We start from the raw sequence: 19,205 nt of genomic DNA, 5'->3' as shown, positions 1-19,205 counted from the left end.
GGGGAAAGAAGCTTTGCTTTAGCAGACAGGATCTTGAGAACATGAGTGGAAGACATCACTGTGGAAGACAAGACATTGAATATCATGAGATGTACAATGCTGTGGGTTTTGTATAAAGCCTAGATTTGTGTACGTTGCTGAAGATAATGTCCTGGTACACTCAGAGGATGGCTGCTTTTGAATGGAAGTTGATTTGCTTGAGGCAAGCATAATGATAATAAGGAGTGGCTTTCACAATGTGTAACAAGAATATGACAGGCAGGACTCATGCGCAGTGTGATTCAAAGTATATTAAAAGCATGACAGTGGTAGAAGGCCCTGCACCTTCCAATATGTCAGTTCAGCACAATGGGTGTGTTAATTTAATTTAATTCAATTCAATTTAATCATCATGTGTGCAGCACTATGCATATATTTAAATAATACTCATGGAGGGGCAGGTTATACTTGTGTACAATGTAATCCTTAAACATGAAGTTTTATGGCATCTAGGCTCTCTGAATAGTTTTGCTTTTAATTACAATTTACAACATTTACACACACACACACCCACACACCCCTGAAGATGTAACCACTGATGGTTTATATAGCACACATTACAAAACTAAAGTATTAGAAGTTCATTTTTTTTCTCTTTTTTATTCAATGCTTGACAATAGTATCTGTCTTTCCAATAAAATATTTAATGGTCAGTTTATGTTACCTAGGAGAATGCATTTACATCTTCTCTGTGGTCAGCAAGGTCCACTTTGAAAGGGTTGTTGCTGTAACATAGGAGGGGAAAGAAGGTGGGAGAAACCTGACAAAGTAGGCAGGATTCTAGCAAACATCTGTAAGACCTTAGACATTCTAAATGACAGAACTGCTCTCAGTTGTAGACTTGACTTTTCAGTAATGCTTCTGAACGTTTCAATTATGAATTGGCTCTTCAACTTTTTACTGATTTTGATATATATGCCCTTGACCATAATCGGTAGCTGTTACCTTAGACACAAGTGGACCCATTCAGATCTAGACGGATTTTGCCTGATGATCATGGAATCATCTGTAACTGAATATTGTACGCAACACAACTTAAAATTAAGTTATGTGAAGTAATAAAAAGGCATTGGTGCGTTGGCTGAAACAGATTTGTTACTAAAAAAATATGTCTACTCTACCAATTTTAACTTTTGTGTGAATTAGAACAACATACTTTCCTGATTTAAAAAAAAAAAGCAAAACCTTGTTTTTATTTCAGAACTACAGTTACAGCCACAAAGAAATTGAGGATTTATTTCAGTTTTATTGCAATTTAATTATGGTTGTTCATCTCTATTCAACGCACATTTGCTGCAGTTTGCTTTTGTGCCACACATTTGCATTGGAAATATAAGTAATTTTTATATAGGACAGCACACACAAGAGAGCTTCAGGGAAATCAAACAATTCAGAGATTTTGCATATTGCTAGCCTCTTTCAGACACTGTGCCTATAAAAGAGTCAAATATGGATGTGCAGCGCAATTTTTAAAATGGCACTGAGTATAAGAATATCCACATGGTAAATATTTTCTGATATAGCAGTATTAAACAAAACCCCTCAGAAGGTATTGTATACAACTTGTTAGCTTTCCGGACAACACTTTGACAGAAGCAGGTGTGGTCCACACAGATTTAGCCATGGATACCACCCACAATGGATAAGGATATTCTACTCCTCAAAGTAGCACCAAGGATATCAAACAATGTCTCTTCAACAGGCACCGCAGGAAGATTTAAAGTGGACACCATATGATCCACCAAATTGTGGAACTGCGCAACATCCTTGGAGGAAAAGGAGATCAAATCTGCTCCCACAGATTTATCTAGTGATAAATCGGGTTCATAGTCCATTTCTGTTGAATGAGAGGAGCTACCTCCTCATCTTCACCCTCAGCCAACTTTTCAGGCATCACTGTCTATATTTACAGATCCGAAGGAGTCAAATCAAGGATCTCTGGACTACCAGATCCTGAATAGACAAAACATTACTTCTCCAACCACTCAGAAGGTAAGTGAAAAATCCTTGGGGTGGCCCCCCTTAGGGCCATGGACCCCAGGGATTGCTAGTCTTCTCAACAACTAGGGTTTGGGAACATGCCTACTGGGGGCGGACCATCGGGAGGTACGAATCTAGCCACAGGTCTTTGTATTCTTCCTGTGTCTTCCTCTGGAAAGGATCTGGGTCTTCGATTCGAGATAAAACATACTGGTGATAGTAGGAGATACAAATGGAAGTACGGCGATCCAGGACTTGGAGACCCTATGGGGTCCTAGGAGGAGGAAGCATAGGATGCTCCAGAGGAAGTCCAGCAGCATCTTCTAGTCTCTTCTTCCTAATGGGATGAGGAAGAAGACCTTGCAACTGGGAAAACATGCCTTCTTTTGGAAACCCTGTTTCCCACTCAAAACTGATGAATCAAGCAGAAAGGTGAACCTGACCTATCACAGTTTCAGAGCTCTCTGGAACCGAGGATATAATTGGAAATGACCCAGTAATCAACAAGGGATCCGAAGACATGGCCAACCTTGGATCTGACATTATATACAAATCCATCTCCCTTGCTACTATCGACGAGTGGAATGGATCTCCACTTTGGAACCATAGCAGTCTTCTCTGAATCAGACAGATACTGCAGCTATCATGCACAGGAACTGGCACTGCTAAAAGTGGCTGTTTTGTCTCTCTCTGTCTCTTTTTTTCTTTGGCACCTTAACAGATGGAACTGAAGGTGCTGAATGCCCAGATTCTGATACACTGATCAATTCCATCTTCCTCAATCTGCAAGTGGATGTTGGTTCTGTCAGGGCTGGATTATTGGAAGAAATGAGGTATGGCACCAGTGTGGGTAGCCAAACTGTCTCTTGAACTCTCTTCCAGAACCAGATCAGGAGGATCTGACCACATGGCTCTTGGTTCAGACATTTATAGTCTTGAGGGCTTGCCTGAGGGAGCTGTGAGAACAGAGTCCAACCCTGACAGGGATTGTGGCTTCTTGGGACCCTGCAGTCAGCTGGTGCTGGTAGCCACTGGGGCAGAAACTGACGTTTTAGAATTAGGATCTGAGGCCTGACTGGGTCCAGAGGGTCAAGCCTCAAGGGCTTCCTTTAGAAGGAGAACCTGCAAACAAGTCTCCCTGTGCAGGCTCTGGGAGTAAAGGTCTGGCAGATTGAACACCCAGAAAGCAAGTGTCCTTCTCCCAGGCATTTGAGACACTAGTTTCAATCATCAGATACCAGGAAGACAGCCTGGCATGAAGCACATTTCTTGAATCCTGGTTCTGTTTCTTCGGTTCCTCCATAATCTGGAACTGAGGAAAAATACTAATTCACTAACTATACTAAATGGCCTAACACTATCTCTTTCTAAGAAGAAAGAAACTCGAACTCCGAAGACCAGTTACATCTGTCCAAGCATGTGGCTGGAAGAAACTGAGGTAGATGAGGGAGTTCTGCCCCCTTTATAGGCTCACACTCAGATGCTGAGGGGATGGGTGGGAGGAGGATGCAGGCGCACCCTAGTTGACACTGCTAGAAGTTCTACCATAAAGCACCCAAGGTGGAGCAGTACCCATAGGTGGGAATATGCACAGCCCGTCAAAGAACAGAAAATTAACATAAAATACATAACGAACCAACAATAAGCAGTATAAAGGAATATCCCAAACTGTTAAAATTGAAATTTACAAAATATAGTCACCATCAACTACTTAACACATGTGGAGAATAAAATAGAAACAATCAGCATGCCCTCTCTCAAGCAAACATTGGCTAAATCAGAGGGAACATCAACCACATCTTGAAGATCATACTGACTCTTGTATTCCAACAAGGGCAGTTATCACCAGAGGTCAAGAACACTCCTCTCCTCTAGTGGCCCTAAAATCAAATCTAGGGATTTACCAGCAAGGACCCCTCAAGCTGATCATTGGATGTCTTACTTTTCTGACCTATACCATGAAGAACTTTATGCATTAAAATCCACACCATTGGAAGTAGACAGGTAGCAAATGCAACATACAGTGCACAGAAGCAGTTGTGGATTTAAATCTTTAGATTATGGGATTCTTTTCTTTTGAGTCTTTCTGTTCTCTCTTTATTTAACTCATAATTTTTTTCTAAAATGTTCTTCTAAAGCAAAGGCACAGTGTCCTATAGTGGAAAAGCATTAAAGCTATGGAAAGATGAGATGGTACGGAGTGAATCCAAGACAACTGCTATGCTGTAATCATAAATCATACTGTAATGATCAGTACTTTTTCAAGCGAACTCTCACTGGCATAGGTCACATGTCGTTCTGGAAGGAATGCTGTGATCTACCTATGAAGGCTTTGTTGATGTATAATATTTCATACAATTTGTAGCTATCAAGTTCAATTACGGAAGCTATTCAAAAACAGCATTAGAAATGCAGGTTTACTGCCTGAACTAACATAGTGGCAACCCCAGGCTTCCTTCCCCCATTAGCTGGTTAAAGAATAACCCAAACGTTTAGTGTAAACAGGGTGGTGTTCTCAATGCTTCAGATAATGAAGTTACTATTTAATTCAGTGCTGTGTGTTAAAAATTAAGAAAAACATTAAATGAACTCAGCACTGATAAAAGTGCAAGTCTGAAAGAGCTGGAGACCAAAGTCTTCTATTTATTCACAGAACAGAAAGGACTACAGAAGTACACCCACACCTCCCTGCAGAAGTGCCCTGGAATTAACCTGAAGGTACCATTCTGAAGGGATAAAAGAGTTAATTAATCTATGCTCATGTACATTCAAATCAATGACTCTACTGAACAGTAGATGTCAAGTGTAGTACTGAGAGAGACAGTCATTTTTACAAAGATTGTGGGGTGGAAATGAAAGGGAAAAAAATGGGAGACAAAAAGACAAGAGAGGAATGAGAGAACACAATGTAGGGAAAGGAACTGACAGAGTAGTGGAGGGAGAGAGTTAGAAACCAAGCCAGAAAAAAGATGCACCCTGATATATTATAGGAAAGATAAGACATAAAATGTAGAGTGCAGCCAGAAAAGAGAAGGAAGTCCAACATAAGGAAAAGAGAGGCACTACCTAATAAGTGACAGGTACATTTTTCAGGCCTTGACAATTATAATGATACTTCTTGTGATGTGATATTTATCCACCATGAACTAAACAGAAAGCACCAAGTTCTTCTTACACAGACCACAAGGCTGATACCATCTGATGGATGTTTTCAGTTTATATGTTTTTAGTACCTGTATAGTGACTTAATTTTTTCTTTTAGTAACAGGTAATGTGACATGGAAGGGGAAAATAGTTACCAGTAATTCTGATATATACTCTACCATATCTCTATCATGCAATGGAAACTAGGCCTCACTTGACAGCATTATGGCTTCATCTACCAGAAAGAACAGTCATGTAAATGTAACGTGTCCTAATGTAAAGGTAATGAATAAGAAATATATTTTAAAATAAGTAAATGGTTTAAGCAAAAAACCTGAAAAGTAAAAACAACACTAAATAACAATTATCAGTTTCACAGCATTTTTCATTTTAACAAATCAGTCTACCCGCTCAAAGAGGCAGACATATTAGGTAGATACATTAGGTGCACTTACCAAGTTAATTCCAGTTTTAGAGAGATTCCCTATACTTAAAATAAGAAATACTGGCAGAACTGTTAATTTCTCTAGAAACAAAATGATGTTTTAAAGCTCACCCACTGCAAATAAACACTAGCTGTATTTTATAGATGAGAAAAAAAACACAGGCACTCGTGCAAGGATACAAAGGGAATGAGTGGAAGAACCTGATGTAGACTTCAGTTATTTCAGGCTCCAAGGCCTTGTGCTCAATTCCTCTAGAAATACCAATCTTCAAGATTCAAAACGTAAACTCAGATGACTCCTTTTGCTTCAGAACATAAAAGAAATTGAGGTGGGAAACTCCCAGAAAGGCTCCAAAAACTCCAGAAAGGCAACTGGTACTTCTACAAGATGCTCCTTATTACCTAGAAAAGCCCTTTTGTGCAAAAACCAGTCCTCTAGGACAGTGTTTCTCAACGTTTTAGGTAGCAAGTACCCTCTAACTTCTGAAAATTTTAATAAGTACCCCAACAATCAATTTTCCATGGGACTTTATATTTACAGACTACTGTTGGAAAGGCTGAGTATATAAGGCCATTCATTATATGACAGATGTCAGATCTAGTGTGGGTAGGGATACCATATTTAAATCAGGGGTGCACAATTCAAGTATGTACCTGAACTAGAGGTGATGTTGGCCAAAGCTAGGAGGCTTTGAGTGGCATGCCAATGCTGGGGAATATAAAGCGCCGCACCAAATTTTTTGCCAGAGATTTGAGAGGAGGAAGGGGTGAGAGAGAGAGACAGAAAGAGGGTAACTGGTGAAATCTGGGGCTGTCATAGTTGTCAATTTTACTGATCAGCTGGAGCAATGAAACTGACAAGTTTTCTGGGCACTGGGCTTTGAGCCAGGGAAGGGAGCTGCCACCTGGGCAAGTTGCAGGTGGCTGCCGCCTGGCTGCCAGCCCAGGAGGTGGGTGACGCCACCCAATCCGAGCTGGGGCAGAGGAGGCTTCTGCGCTGGCCTGGACCCAGAGATGTGGGCAGGCGGCTGCTGGCCATCTTCAAGCCAGGGAGCTGGAGGCTGTCCCTCAGCTCGGGCGTCGGTGGCTGCCACCCAGCTGTGAGCCCAGCTCACAAGACGCAGGAGGCTGCCACCCGGCTCCCGCCTGGGATCTGGGACCCGGTGGGAAGCAGTGGGGTGGCCCACTTCCCCCAGAAGCTAGCCTGCCTCCTAACTGGGAGCAGTGACCGGGCGGGAAGCGGGGGGGGGCTGACGTCTGCCTCCCCCAAGAGTTGGTGGCTGCTGCTCGCTTCCCAGCTGGGAGCTGCAACCGGGCAGGAAGCAGGTGGCTGCCGCCTGCCTCCCAGTTGGGACCGGGCAGGAAGTGGGTGGCTGCAGCCCGGCTTGCTGGGTCTGTGGTGGCTGCCACCCACCTCCCAGCTGGGAACTGAACAGGTGAGAAGTGGGCTGCTGCTGTGCACCTCCCCTTCACTCTGTTTTTCCCCGGGTACCCCCTACCTGTGTCTCACATACCTCAGGGGTACGCATACCATGGGTTGAGAAACATGTTCTAGGAATCCATGGGTTTGAGGGACCTTTGCCATGCCTGATGTAAGGGGTAACTATCCTGCATGGCATGCTTCCCTCAAAACTCATTAGCTTTTTCGGTAGACTTAATGCAGTATTATTGCAACAAGCCTGGGTGGTAAGAAGCCCAAGAAGATGTGTAGGTCAAGCTCTCTGTTGAGAAGTGTCTCAATTTCTCTACAGGTTCCCAGGGTTTGAAGGTTATTTCCTCTTCCCCTTTTTTCCACACGGCCACAAAACCATCCCCCGATGAGGACAGCGTGCAGCAGCAACTCTGCAAAGTTCTCCTCAATGAGTTTTAGCAGTATTTCTTCTCCCACAGAAGGCGAGCATTTAAGCCCTTAGTAATTTTTACAATGTTTCATAAATTTTGTGTAAGCATTACTTTGAAGTAGTGATTAAATAGTGATTTAATTAAATGAATTAATCACAAAAAATCCACATCCTTTTGAATAATAATAAAATTCAGTGGCTTTTTATGATTATTATACTTCATTGCCTTCTCTCTGTTTTGCTTTCTGACAATGACAGAACTCTGACAATTAAAAACTGACACGGAAATATACGTGTAAATGCAATTCTGCCCTTGCAAATTAATGTGAGATTTACAAGTTCCTGTAAATGTCAGTAAAACTGTTATGCCATTCTCTTCTACTTGCCAGCTGACAACACTAAATAAATTCATATTTTTAAATTCATAACTTCGCTAGATACTAAAAATCATGGACTGAATAGAAACACTGGATTTATGCTTATTACAACAATCTATAATCCACTTAAAAACCCTCCCAAGCTCCCCTCCCCAACAGTGACTGGAGTAGTATTAATGGGCCACTTCACCTTGAATGGTCCCTTGAAATATGTGTTAACGACTTTTGTTTGTACTTAGCTGTGATACTCTGAGTACATTTCCCAGACCTGAAGAAGAGCTCCATGTAAGTTCTAAAGGTTCTCTCTCTCATCAACAGAAGATGGTCCAATAAAAGATATTACTTCACCAACCTTACTTCTCTGAGGTCTTGCCTACATTACAGACTTTTGTCAACAAAAGTTAGTTTTCGTTGACAAAACAGTGAAGGTCTACATATTACAATGTTCCTCCCCACCAACAAAATTCTCCTGTTTTACCAACAAAATAAAACAACCTTGATGAGTGGCACAGAGCTTTTTATGGCAAAGTTAGATAGATAAAGTGTCAGTGTAGACCCTGAGCTTGGTTTTGTTGGTGTAAATGGCCTCCAGGAAGTTGTCCCACAATGCCCATCCTGACCACTCTGGTCAGCAGTTCAAACTTTGCTGCCCTGCAGCCAGGTACACAGGCATCCACTCATCCCCTTTTAAAGGCCTGGGAATTTTTGAAATTCCACTTCCTGTTTGCTCAGCATGGAGAGTTCAATCGCATGTTCCAGCTGACCATGATGGCTCCATGCAGCAAACGCTCTCCTGAAGCACACCTGATTTGTTGGATCTGCTGGCTTTGTGGTGAAAGGAGGCTATGCAGTCCCAGCTCCCCTCCATCCATAGGAAAACTGCAATACCTAAAGTCAGATTTCTCATGGCAAGTTGGATAAGGGCTATGAATGGGACACACATCAGTGCAGTGCAAAGATAAAAGAGTTGAGGCAGCATACCAGAAGCAAGGGAGTCAAACTGTCATTCTTGTGCTGCACCGAAGACCTGCCACTTCTATGAGCTGGATGCCATTCTCAGCAGCAACTCCACCTCCACTACCAAGAGCCCCACGATACTTTGCAGGGACTGAAGTCAGCGGAATCAACCCTGAGGACAAACTGGTGGACGAAGAGGTCAAGTTGGAGGACGAGATGGGACAGGCAATAAGTTTGTGAGGAGCTAGGGCCTCTTCTTGACCCAGGAGGGTTCAAGCCAGTCCCAGCAATCCGCTTCTGGCACAAGGAGGGGGAGCCCTGAGAAGTGATCACTTTGAGTTGATACTGCTCGGTTACATGTGGTAGAGCTATCCTTTGCTTTGTTATATGCTAGAAGTGGGTTAAGGGATAGAAATGTACAAGACTCATTGTGTTTGTATGTGCTTCACATTCCCCTGTGCATCTATGCAGTCTGGCAAAACTGTACGTTAATGCACACTGAGATTTCATGGGAATCCTCCAGAGAGATTTCTAGGAAACTTTCCACATTGTAGGAAACTTTCCCGCACCAATAGGCAATCACTTGTGCACAAAGCAGCACACATACGAGCAGCATAGAGACCCAGTCTGGAGCCGCACATATGCAGGTGAGTGGACCAGGAACAGATGAGAAAGGTGATGCAGGGGCAAATGGAGATGTTGAAGTCTCTAATCGAGCTGCAAGCAGAACACATGCGTGCTTGCCCCTCCCTGCAGCCCATACAGAACTGCTTTCCATGCCCTCCCCTAACTCTTCCCACACATTCCTTGCATCTTCCCAGCCTGTCACAGTACCCCATTCACTACACCCCTTTGGACTGCTTCCAAATGATAGATAGCTGGAGTTACACACAGCTATGAGAGCTTACATCAGGAGACTGCCCTTTACTGTTATCTCCCTTTCCAAAGAGCATTGTGTTAATAATTGGTATTTAATAAAAAGATACATTCTGAAAGATAATCAATTTTTGTTTGTCTCCTACACCCGTTGGTTGCTGCTGCAATTAATATACAGTGGCAACTGGAACATTTGCAGACTACAAATCATGGTCAGGAAGCAATCATCCAAATTTTCATGTAAAGCAGCAAGTAAATGGCGAAAGTGCTTTATAGAAAGGCACATTACTGTTGCTCATTGTCAAAATGGTGCCTCAAAGTCTCCCTGATTTTCCCATTTTCCCATTGTGCCACTCTAGTAGCCATGGCATCTTGCTGCTCAATATCAGCCATCAGGCAATCTGCCTCCACATTCCATCCCTGGGGAAATTTTTCCCTATTATCCTCACAAATATTACGCCGGGCACGGCAGGCTGCTACGACCATGGGAATATTTTCCTTACTTAGGTCTAACCTGCCATAAAGACAGCGACAGCAAGCTTTTAATCTGCCAAACACACGTTCAACAGTCAGTCTGCACCTACTCAGCCTATTGTTGAAGTGCTCCTTGCTCCTGTCCAGGTTTCCTGTGTAAGGTTTCATGAGTCATGGGAGTAAAGTGTATGCTGAACATCCTTCACTGGAATCTTCTGGTCTGGAAAGAAAGTCCCTGCTTGCAGCTTTCTGTACACGTCAGTGTTCCTGAAGATACATGCATCATGCACTTTCCCTGACAACCCCATGTTGATGTCAGTGAAACGACCCTGGTGATCCACAGGTGTCTGCAATACTATAGACAAATATCTCTTTCTATTGATGTACTCCATCACAAGATGGTCCGGGGCCAAAATTGGGATATGGATGTCATCTATCACCCTGCCGCAGTTAGGGAATCCCATTGCCACAAAGCCAACCACTATTTCACACACATTTCCAAGAGTCACAGTTCTTCGTAGCAGAATGCAATTAATGGCCCTACACACTTGTGTTAATGCAAATCCCATGGGGGACTTCCCGACTCTAAACTGATTTGCAGCTGACCAATAGCAGTCTGGAGTTGCCAGCTTCCACACAGAGATTGCCACGCACTTCTTCACCAAGAGGGCAGCTCTCATTTTGGTGTCCTTGTGCCACAGTGCTGGGGTGAACTCCACACACAGTTCCAGGAAGGTGGCTTTGCACATCCATAAGTTCTGTAGCCACTGCTCATCATCCCAGACCTGTATAATGATGTCCCACCACTCAATGCTTGTTTTCCAAGCCCAATAGCAATGGTCCACTGTGTGCAGCTGCTCCGTGAATGCCAAAAGTTATCTGGCATTGTTTCTTTCCGTGGCAAACAGCAGGTCAGGCACCTCAGATTCCTATTCAGATTGGGAGCTCATGATACACTGCATGATCAGCCACGTTGTGTTCTTAACACCGACCAGAACAGTAGAGAGCATTGCAGGATCCATAACCTTTTCAGGCAGAGATGGTGGGTGCACAGTAAACAGGGGCTGCTGAAAAATGGCACAAAACGCAGTAGGAAGCCCATGGAATGATGGGACAGGAAAAAACTGCATCGTGGGACATTGAGTCCGCATCCCAATATACTGCAATCCACTCCGTTTTCCCACGTCTCCTAACTGCAGAAGGGGGCAAGTAGCACAGTAAGATACTACCCACAGTGCACTACTCTCACTGTTGATGCTAGAGCACCAACTGCAGACGCACTGTGCAACAGAAGGAGCGTTGTGTGAACATGAGCAAGCAATGTACTTATAGTGGTTTTTGATCGTCAGTGTAACTTACATTGACAAAACTCTGTAATGTAGACAAGGCCTAATACTGAATAAAAGCAACTTGAGGACATCTTTAATTTGAACACTTCCATTTTTATAGGTAATGTATTGTTCTTTGCTATGTAAGCGAAAAGCGGTATTATTCTATGGTTTTCATTGATTAGACTTGTATGTCCATATGTGCGTGTTGCACCTTAATCTTTTTTTTCCTGTTCTGCTTGCCAACTCCTTTTTAAGTATCTGTGGTGTCATATTTTGCACGGAACAATCTATGTTCATATAGTACGCTTATGGACATAAGAGAAGGGTGTTGCAGAACTATGACGTTGGCACACATTAAAAATGCTGAACATGGAGTAAACATTGCATTGCTTGGAAGGAAACTAAAATCTTTTAGTTGACCAAACCCAAGTAATAGTTCAAAAAAGTACATCCAAGAAGTCAGAGCAAATTAATTACCCACCTCCAGACTAATTTTGCAGTCTAACCAAAGAACAATGAAAGAGTTTGACAAAATATATATATTTAATCTTTTGGCATCTAGGTCTTCTGATGTTTTACTAAAAGAAAAGGATGTACACTAGCAGCTACGTTCTTCTCTTAATGCTAGATCACTGCTTTGATTTAGATACTAAAGCAACAGGCACATTGAAAATGCCTATGATAGATATATGAATGTAACTAACATTAAATCAAATCAGACCTATGCAATATGTTGTATATGTATATGCATGTGCTCAGGTAAAAGTCATCCCACTCTATCATGAATTTCAAAATATTTTTTATTTAAAATACATTAACCCAAATAAAGAATAAAAAACCAAGGCTGAAACACTTCATATGGAGACAAAACTTGTTTTGCTTTTTGGATATGAGTTAGTGGAAAATATCTTAGCAGGAGGCATTAGGCAAGTTGGTTCTTGTGCCATCATGATACATTATTATGGGGAGAGGCAATACCTATACTTAGCATTAGTGCTACAGCAAAAGTAGCAATGATATTAAACAAATAACTATATTGAAATAAATCCCTGAGATGAAAATCACAATACAGGTTAACAGAAATGTAGATCAACATTCATTTGGGTAGCAGAGCAGATACTTTTTTACTGGGGTTCAACATGGTACACACCATAACTCCTTTTTTGTTTGTAGTGTGGGTAAGACATCACTGTTATGGAACCATTTTGTGGAATCTATTTGGGCTGCAGCATTAAAGGAAATGGTGGCTGTAACAATTCACTAAAGTGAATCTAGAGCCATTTTGTCTCAGCCACACTACACATGAATGCCTCAGACGACTGCTGACCTTACTATGTTTTGGCACAGTTATACCTGAAACACCAGATCTAGGAGCACCAGAGGACAGAGTGTTCTGGTTACCCCACTTTATATCCCCCAGAATGCTCCCTACAGTAGGATAGGGCAGAAATGCATGGTGTACAACCAGCTGTGTTTGCTTTACATCACCCAGGGATTTTATGCAAGAGAAATTCCCAACTGTTCTGTTAAAGCAGCTCTCAGCCATGGTGCAAAAGAAATGGCACAGGATCTGAGCATGGGATTTTACAGCGTAACAGAGTCATGCATTCTACTTTATGACAAAAGGAATTCAGCTGCTGGCACAGAACTGGCCTACATGGCCCTCTATTATCCACTAAGACTGAGGAACAATATAGAAAGGCTGCTGGCATGGAGGCAGTTTAAGGTCCTTGGGCTTGAGTATTGTACCTCAACAGCTAGGCAGGAAATGATTTTCCCATCTCAAAAGAGTTTTATATTTCAAAACTCCCTTTTTACAAACTGATAAAAAAAAATTCAGGTTGGGTCAATTGAAACATTTTGTTCCAGTTTTAATCTTTTTTATTTTAACTTTTTTTTTTTTTTTTAAGTATAAATTAGAATTTCAAAACAAGAATGTTCCAAATAATAAAACAAAACTTTTCATTTAAAAAAATGTCATAACGGGACATTTTAACAAATCTGAAACTTTTCCCCAAATATTTTTCAAATCAGGATATCTATGGAAACTATCCCTTTACAACAAACAATTTCAGTTTTAAGAAAACTGTATTATTCCAACAAAAAAATACTTAGTTGGAAAATTCCCATCCTGCTCTAGTTGTATCCTAGGACAAATGTAAATGAAGCTATGCTCCAAATGTATTCACAGATTATTACTGGTATGAGCTTTGAAATAACACACACTATCCCACTGGTCCGGCTTACAAAAAAGGTGAAATAAAAGCAGATGTGAAGATTGAAGAGATAGGGAATTAACATGGGGATGAAATAGAGAGGGGAACAAAACAAGGAAAAATAGACTAGTACTGGGATTGACCTTTTCCTCTCAATAAAATTAGACATTTTGCAAACTTTTTCCTGTGTTACTTCCAGACAGCTTTTTCAAAAAAAATCTCTGCCTAGAAAATTAAACCAACAATAGGATTATGTTCCATTCTACCTTGCGATTAAAAAAATTTATATTTCCTTATGTATAATTACAACCTACTCGTGATGTTCTATTCATGCTTACAAATGCATACAAAATTTACTGTCAACAGAAATATTACAGTGATGTTGAATAGTTTTGTATGGAAGGTAAACCATAAAAGCTAAACAAATGTCTCAAATGCGTATCAGCAAAGCTTTTTTCAGTTTTAATAGCTTTATCTATTACAGCATAATATTTTAGTGAAGCCTTAGCAAGTGTAAAGCTACATAATGTGAAAAAATGTCTCCAGTGAAACATGCAAAATGTATGCATTCTGTTTTTATCATAGCTGCTAATTATAGTAGCCTACTCTTCCAAAAACAGTCGAAGTTTAAGAACTTCATCTCTACAATGGCCTTGAGAATACTTTCAGTACTTTCTAAGGGCTTTTCTGTACAGTGCTGGCAAAGTGTCACAGAAGGGTGTGATTTGTAAAGCGCTCTAACATATTGTACTCTAACTGCCCTGTGTATATCTAGCTACTGTGCTCTAAAAGGTACCTCATTTGCATTAACATAGTTCCTGTTAATGTAGTCCTGAACCAGAACTAGGTACCTTTCAAAGCATAACAGCAGGGTTTTGATGGGGCAGTTAGAGCAAAATTTATTAGTGCATTTTACAAATCACATCCTTGTGGTGCATTTTGCTGCACCATGTAGACAAGCCCTAACTTTATTCTGTGTTTACTATGCAATAAATAGAATAAAACAGTGTTTTTAAGACGCCTGTTATTCTAGTCTTCCCTTTTTGGATTCTAAGGTTTTTGGCAGTAAGGTTTTGTTTAATTTCAGACCTACACAGTATGTTTGAAATACTAGTCTCATTCAGCACTTTGTTTTAGCTGTTTTTCTAATTAGCAGCATAGTCTTTTAGTACTGTTCTCCTGGTGTGGTGCTTTGAAAGTCCAAATGAACTGAAACATCATTTTCGACGACAATGTCAAGCACATAAAATTAATTATTAAAAGGAGCTATATGTTTACAAAATAGTATCCATATTAATGAGGAAATTTAAAACGTTAAAAAAGTGCCTCAGATTTCTATACCAATGATTTTCATACACTGATCCACAGAAAGTCATAACGGTGAAGAATCCATCTGTCTTCAAGTAAGGATGCTAAGCCCAGCTATTACTTGTAGGGCCAGCCTCTGATCACTGGTATGATGGCATATAGAAGGCTTTAGTTATGTTACTTTATATTTGCATAAGCACAACAAGGATTGGAATCTGTCCCATAGGCGTTCCTGACGTTTAAAAAATAAAACAAGATAAAACAACACCTATCTTCATCCTGACTACCTCAGATTTTTTTTTTTTTTTTTGGGGGGGGGGGGGGGGGGGGGCGCGGCCACACCCAAGACCCTCTGAGGCACAGTATATAGCCACCCTCTAATACACAATTTCCTCACTTCTTTCCCCTTGCTTAGGATGCAAAAAATTAGAGTTATTACATCAGATTTCCCATTCCAGGCAAAGTTTCCTGCAAACCTAAATCACATCTTAAATCCATTTTGGTACAAACTTTCATTTAATCTGTTGCATTATTAAGAAAATTCAAATACGGGGCCAAACTCTTGCTTGCTTTGTAGAGATCCACATGCCAGCAAAACCACAAACATACCCGTTTTGTTAACTGCAATGTAATGTGGAGGATGGCACCCCTTAAAACCAATGGATAGACCACTCTGAAGGCCATCCTCAGCTGGACCTACATGGGGAAGTCACAGGGCATGGGGAAAGAATCAAATAGTAGACTATATGTTTTTGCTTTTCAGTTTGCTTTTCTTTTGAACAGTTCTAGGTACACTCCCTTTCTGCTGGCTCTTCTAGCTGCTACCAGATTCTCCCCTTCTTTATCTGTTGCCCCTCTCAGCCCCTGCCTCTTATCCTTTTCTCTTATGTAGCACAAAGAGTGACAAGTGTACATCTTTAACTCTAGAAGAAATCTGCCAAACACAACCACTTAGTCTCTAAAGAGACACTATCCATTTATTCTTAACAGGGTACCACAGCTGGGCTTGAGCTAGGGATCTTCCTTCACCAAAATAAGAGCTTTGCCAGAAAAAGCAGCAGCAGAATTACTTTACGCCAGGTGAAAATTCCAATATCTTCACACTAATTGCTAATATTTTAGGGTCATGTTCTGCCGCGAGTTCCTCTCCCCCTCAACCTTTTAATTGATTTCAATCCCTGTCAATGGGGGTTGCCTAGTGTTACCAAGGGCAGAATTTGGTCCTTACACTCCAAAGATATACCTGGAACAACTCAGTTTTTATTAGGTTGCAGCCTACCATAGACATCTTATTTTAAAAATATCCAGACACAGAACAGAAGCAGGCAACAGCAGAGGCTTTGCAAAAAAAAAAAAAAGTAATTATTACACAGAGTATCTACTGCTGATACGAACTTATTGCAAGGACATGCTACTGGAAAACAGCAAATATCTGCTTTGTTAAAAATATGGCCCATGCTGCAGTATCACAACACTGTGGGGAGCAAAACACATCAGACCTCTCAAACACAAACTAGACTAAGCCATTTTTAAACTGTGTATTAAAGTTTAATTGGTAACTTTGACTTTGACAATCACTTTCAACATAAATATCACAGTAGTGCTAGGATTTTCAGAGATTTATGATCCTATGTTCTTGAAAAGATACTAGCACCACTGTAGTAATGTATGTCTGAAATAATTGATCTGTCTCTTATAAGTGTTGTTCTCTTGATTGCACATTGCCTTAAAAGATAAAAGCTGCTATCTGATGGAAACACCACCAGTCAATAGTACATTTAGAAAATGCAAAAGAGATGCCAGGATTTTACCCAGAGCCTTCTGCTTTTAAAATGTTAACTCCACCAGATTATTGCAGGAAGCTCCAAGACTGTGTGCTAGAAGGACACAAGTAAGACAGGGGTTTCCATTGCCATTATGACTTAATTTGAAAATTGCCAAATTACTTTCACAGAAGAATCTGATCAATATGTAGTATTTCAGATATGTTTTGTTAGCTCTTTTACAAAAATATGTAATGGCAGAATCAATTCTGAAGAAGTATGAAGCTTCGAGACAAACATTCTCAATCAAGCAGACCTAAACTTAGGTACCTTAAAACCCAGTAGATGATTTTCAGAGATCCTGAACTTCCACTGGCTTCCAAAAACAATTGAGGACCAGATTCTGCAATCAATACTAACTTTCAATGGACTTCAATAGAAGTACTCACAGAATAAGGGCTTTATTATTTATTTATTACAGAGAATCTGGGTTTTAATAACTTAGGCCCTGATTCAGGAATGCACTTAAGCATTTGCTTAATTCCCATGGGCTTCAATGGCACTTAAATATTAGCTTAAGGCACCTTCCTGAATAAAGGATCTCAATAATTACTGACTTCAATGTGAACTGAAAATGCTCAAGTTACTTATATTTAGGTGCCTACATAGGGATTTAAGAGCCTAACATTAAACAACAAAGTTTATAAATTTGGGCCTACATGAGAACTTGCATACAAGTGAACAATATGCCCCATACATCAGTTTGTATAACTGAATGAGAAGCTCTGAGGTAAAGAGACAAAAGCTCCACTAGGCCAATGGATTCCTACGCTTTTCTGAATTATTTCACTGCTACTCCTTATGCTGCCCCTTCTGACAGCACTACATATTAGAAGTTAAAGTTATTTTAAATGGCTTCAGTTTCTTTGAGCAAAAGGCATACAGGCTGACCTAAGTGCAGAATGACGCAATGTTTGGCTAGAGGCAACAAAGCAACTGTAAGTCTTCTAAAACATCTCATAATCTGACATGAGTAAGAAGGGCACGGATTGTTTCAAGTAGCTACAGTGTTTAGAACTTGTACCGCTGAACACTGGTAAGAATGCCAGCCTAACCACTACTCTTACTTTTCAGCAGACACACAGCTTTGCCAGGTTTTGAGATGGTGCAAGGCTGCTCTCCCAGTTAGTGTTCTACTCAAACTACTCTCAGGTTTCTATGTTTAGAACAGGGGTTCTCAAACTGGGGGTCAGTACCCCTCAAGGGGTCGTGAGGCTATTATGGGGAAGGGCCGCGAGCTGTCAGCCCCCATGCATGCCTGGCTGCAGCTGTCAACCCTGTGCATGGCTAACAGCCAGAGCCCTCCAGAGCTGGGCGGCTGGAGAGCAGCGGCTGCTGGCTGGGTGCTCTGAAGGCAGAGCCGCCCCCGGCAGCAGCGCAGAAGTAAGGGTGGCGTGGCATGGCATGGAGGGGGGGAGAGGGCATCACTTCTTTTTGGAGGGGGGCGGGCAGGGAGGGGGAGTCATCACAGCCTGAAATATTTTCAAAGGGGGGTCACAGAAAAAAAAGTTTGAGAACCCTTGGTTTAGAAACATTTAACAACCAATAACTTAGCTTTACTCAGAGTAACTGTTAACATATGCATAACAAATTTCCAATAATTAAACTGTGAAAAGAAACATAGAAAGGACAAAAACATAATTACTGTAAAAATCTTCAGTGTTAAACAGAACTATTCAGTATTTTATTCAGACAAAAATTGGTCTCCAGAGGAGATGCTCACCCAGTTAGCATACAGTTTGTAATTAAACCCTTAATTTTCCTAAGAGCCTGTGTCCAAGAGTCTATAACAATATCTAACAAACTATAGTGAAAAATAAAACCTTTATAAAGGTCTATGTAAAATTACAGGCTGTTTATGGCTTTTTGGAGAGCAGCTGAAGTCCAATACAGCAAGGCACTGATAGCTTCCAATGCAAATTGAGAGCACCCAGAACTTTGCAGGATCACACACTAAGGTTTATAAGTAGCTGCCTGTTTTTAACCGCAAAGTACACAAGGGTGGAGGAGCTGTTAACCAAAAGGCCAGAGGCATTTCAGTGTGCAAACAAAACTGAACAAGCACTGCTTATAAAAATGCATGTAAAAAAAAATCTGGAGTTCGGTCAGTCATATGACCGTACCTTTGAAAACCCAGCCAAGCAACTGATTTAGACCTGCAAGACTTTAGGTTCCCAACAGAAAATATGCAGTGTGTTCGCAACACTGCATGCAATGTACTGTTGATCATGATACAACATGATGATATAGCTTGAAGCTTTTTTTCCCTATTTAATTCAAAAGTGTAATTAATAAAAAGGCATGAAACAAACCTGGGTCCATGTGCCTGGAGTTTCTTCGAATTCCATTAGCTCGTTTCTGCATGTCAAAAATACAAGTCAAAGACATGTATAA

General features: G+C 41.0%; 1 protein-coding gene across 7 annotated transcripts in view; it reads right to left on the bottom strand.

The window, feature by feature from the left end:
* The window catches only part of VAV3 (vav guanine nucleotide exchange factor 3), a 224,929-nt gene that overhangs the window by 42,689 nt on the left and 163,035 nt on the right, over positions 1–19,205 (bottom strand). For 6 of the 7 annotated variants that reach the window (XM_067538336.1, XM_067538338.1, XM_067538335.1 and 3 more), the window contains one exon: positions 19,124–19,169. The exons of the other annotated variant lie outside the window; for it this stretch is intronic. In XM_067538336.1, the coding sequence (XP_067394437.1) occupies positions 19,124–19,169 (46 nt within the window). The remainder of the gene's footprint in view (positions 1–19,123; positions 19,170–19,205) is intronic. 7 annotated transcript variants of the gene reach the window in all.

Source organism: Emydura macquarii, unplaced genomic scaffold (assembly GCF_026122565.2).
Source record: "Emydura macquarii macquarii isolate MOO-44397 ecotype Brisbane River unplaced genomic scaffold, CSIRO-AGI_Emac_v2 contig_480, whole genome shotgun sequence".
Classification (NCBI taxonomy): domain Eukaryota; kingdom Metazoa; phylum Chordata; order Testudines; family Chelidae; genus Emydura; species Emydura macquarii.
The sequence above is the reverse complement of the archived record's forward strand: the minus strand, read 5'-3'. Positions and strand labels throughout refer to the sequence as shown.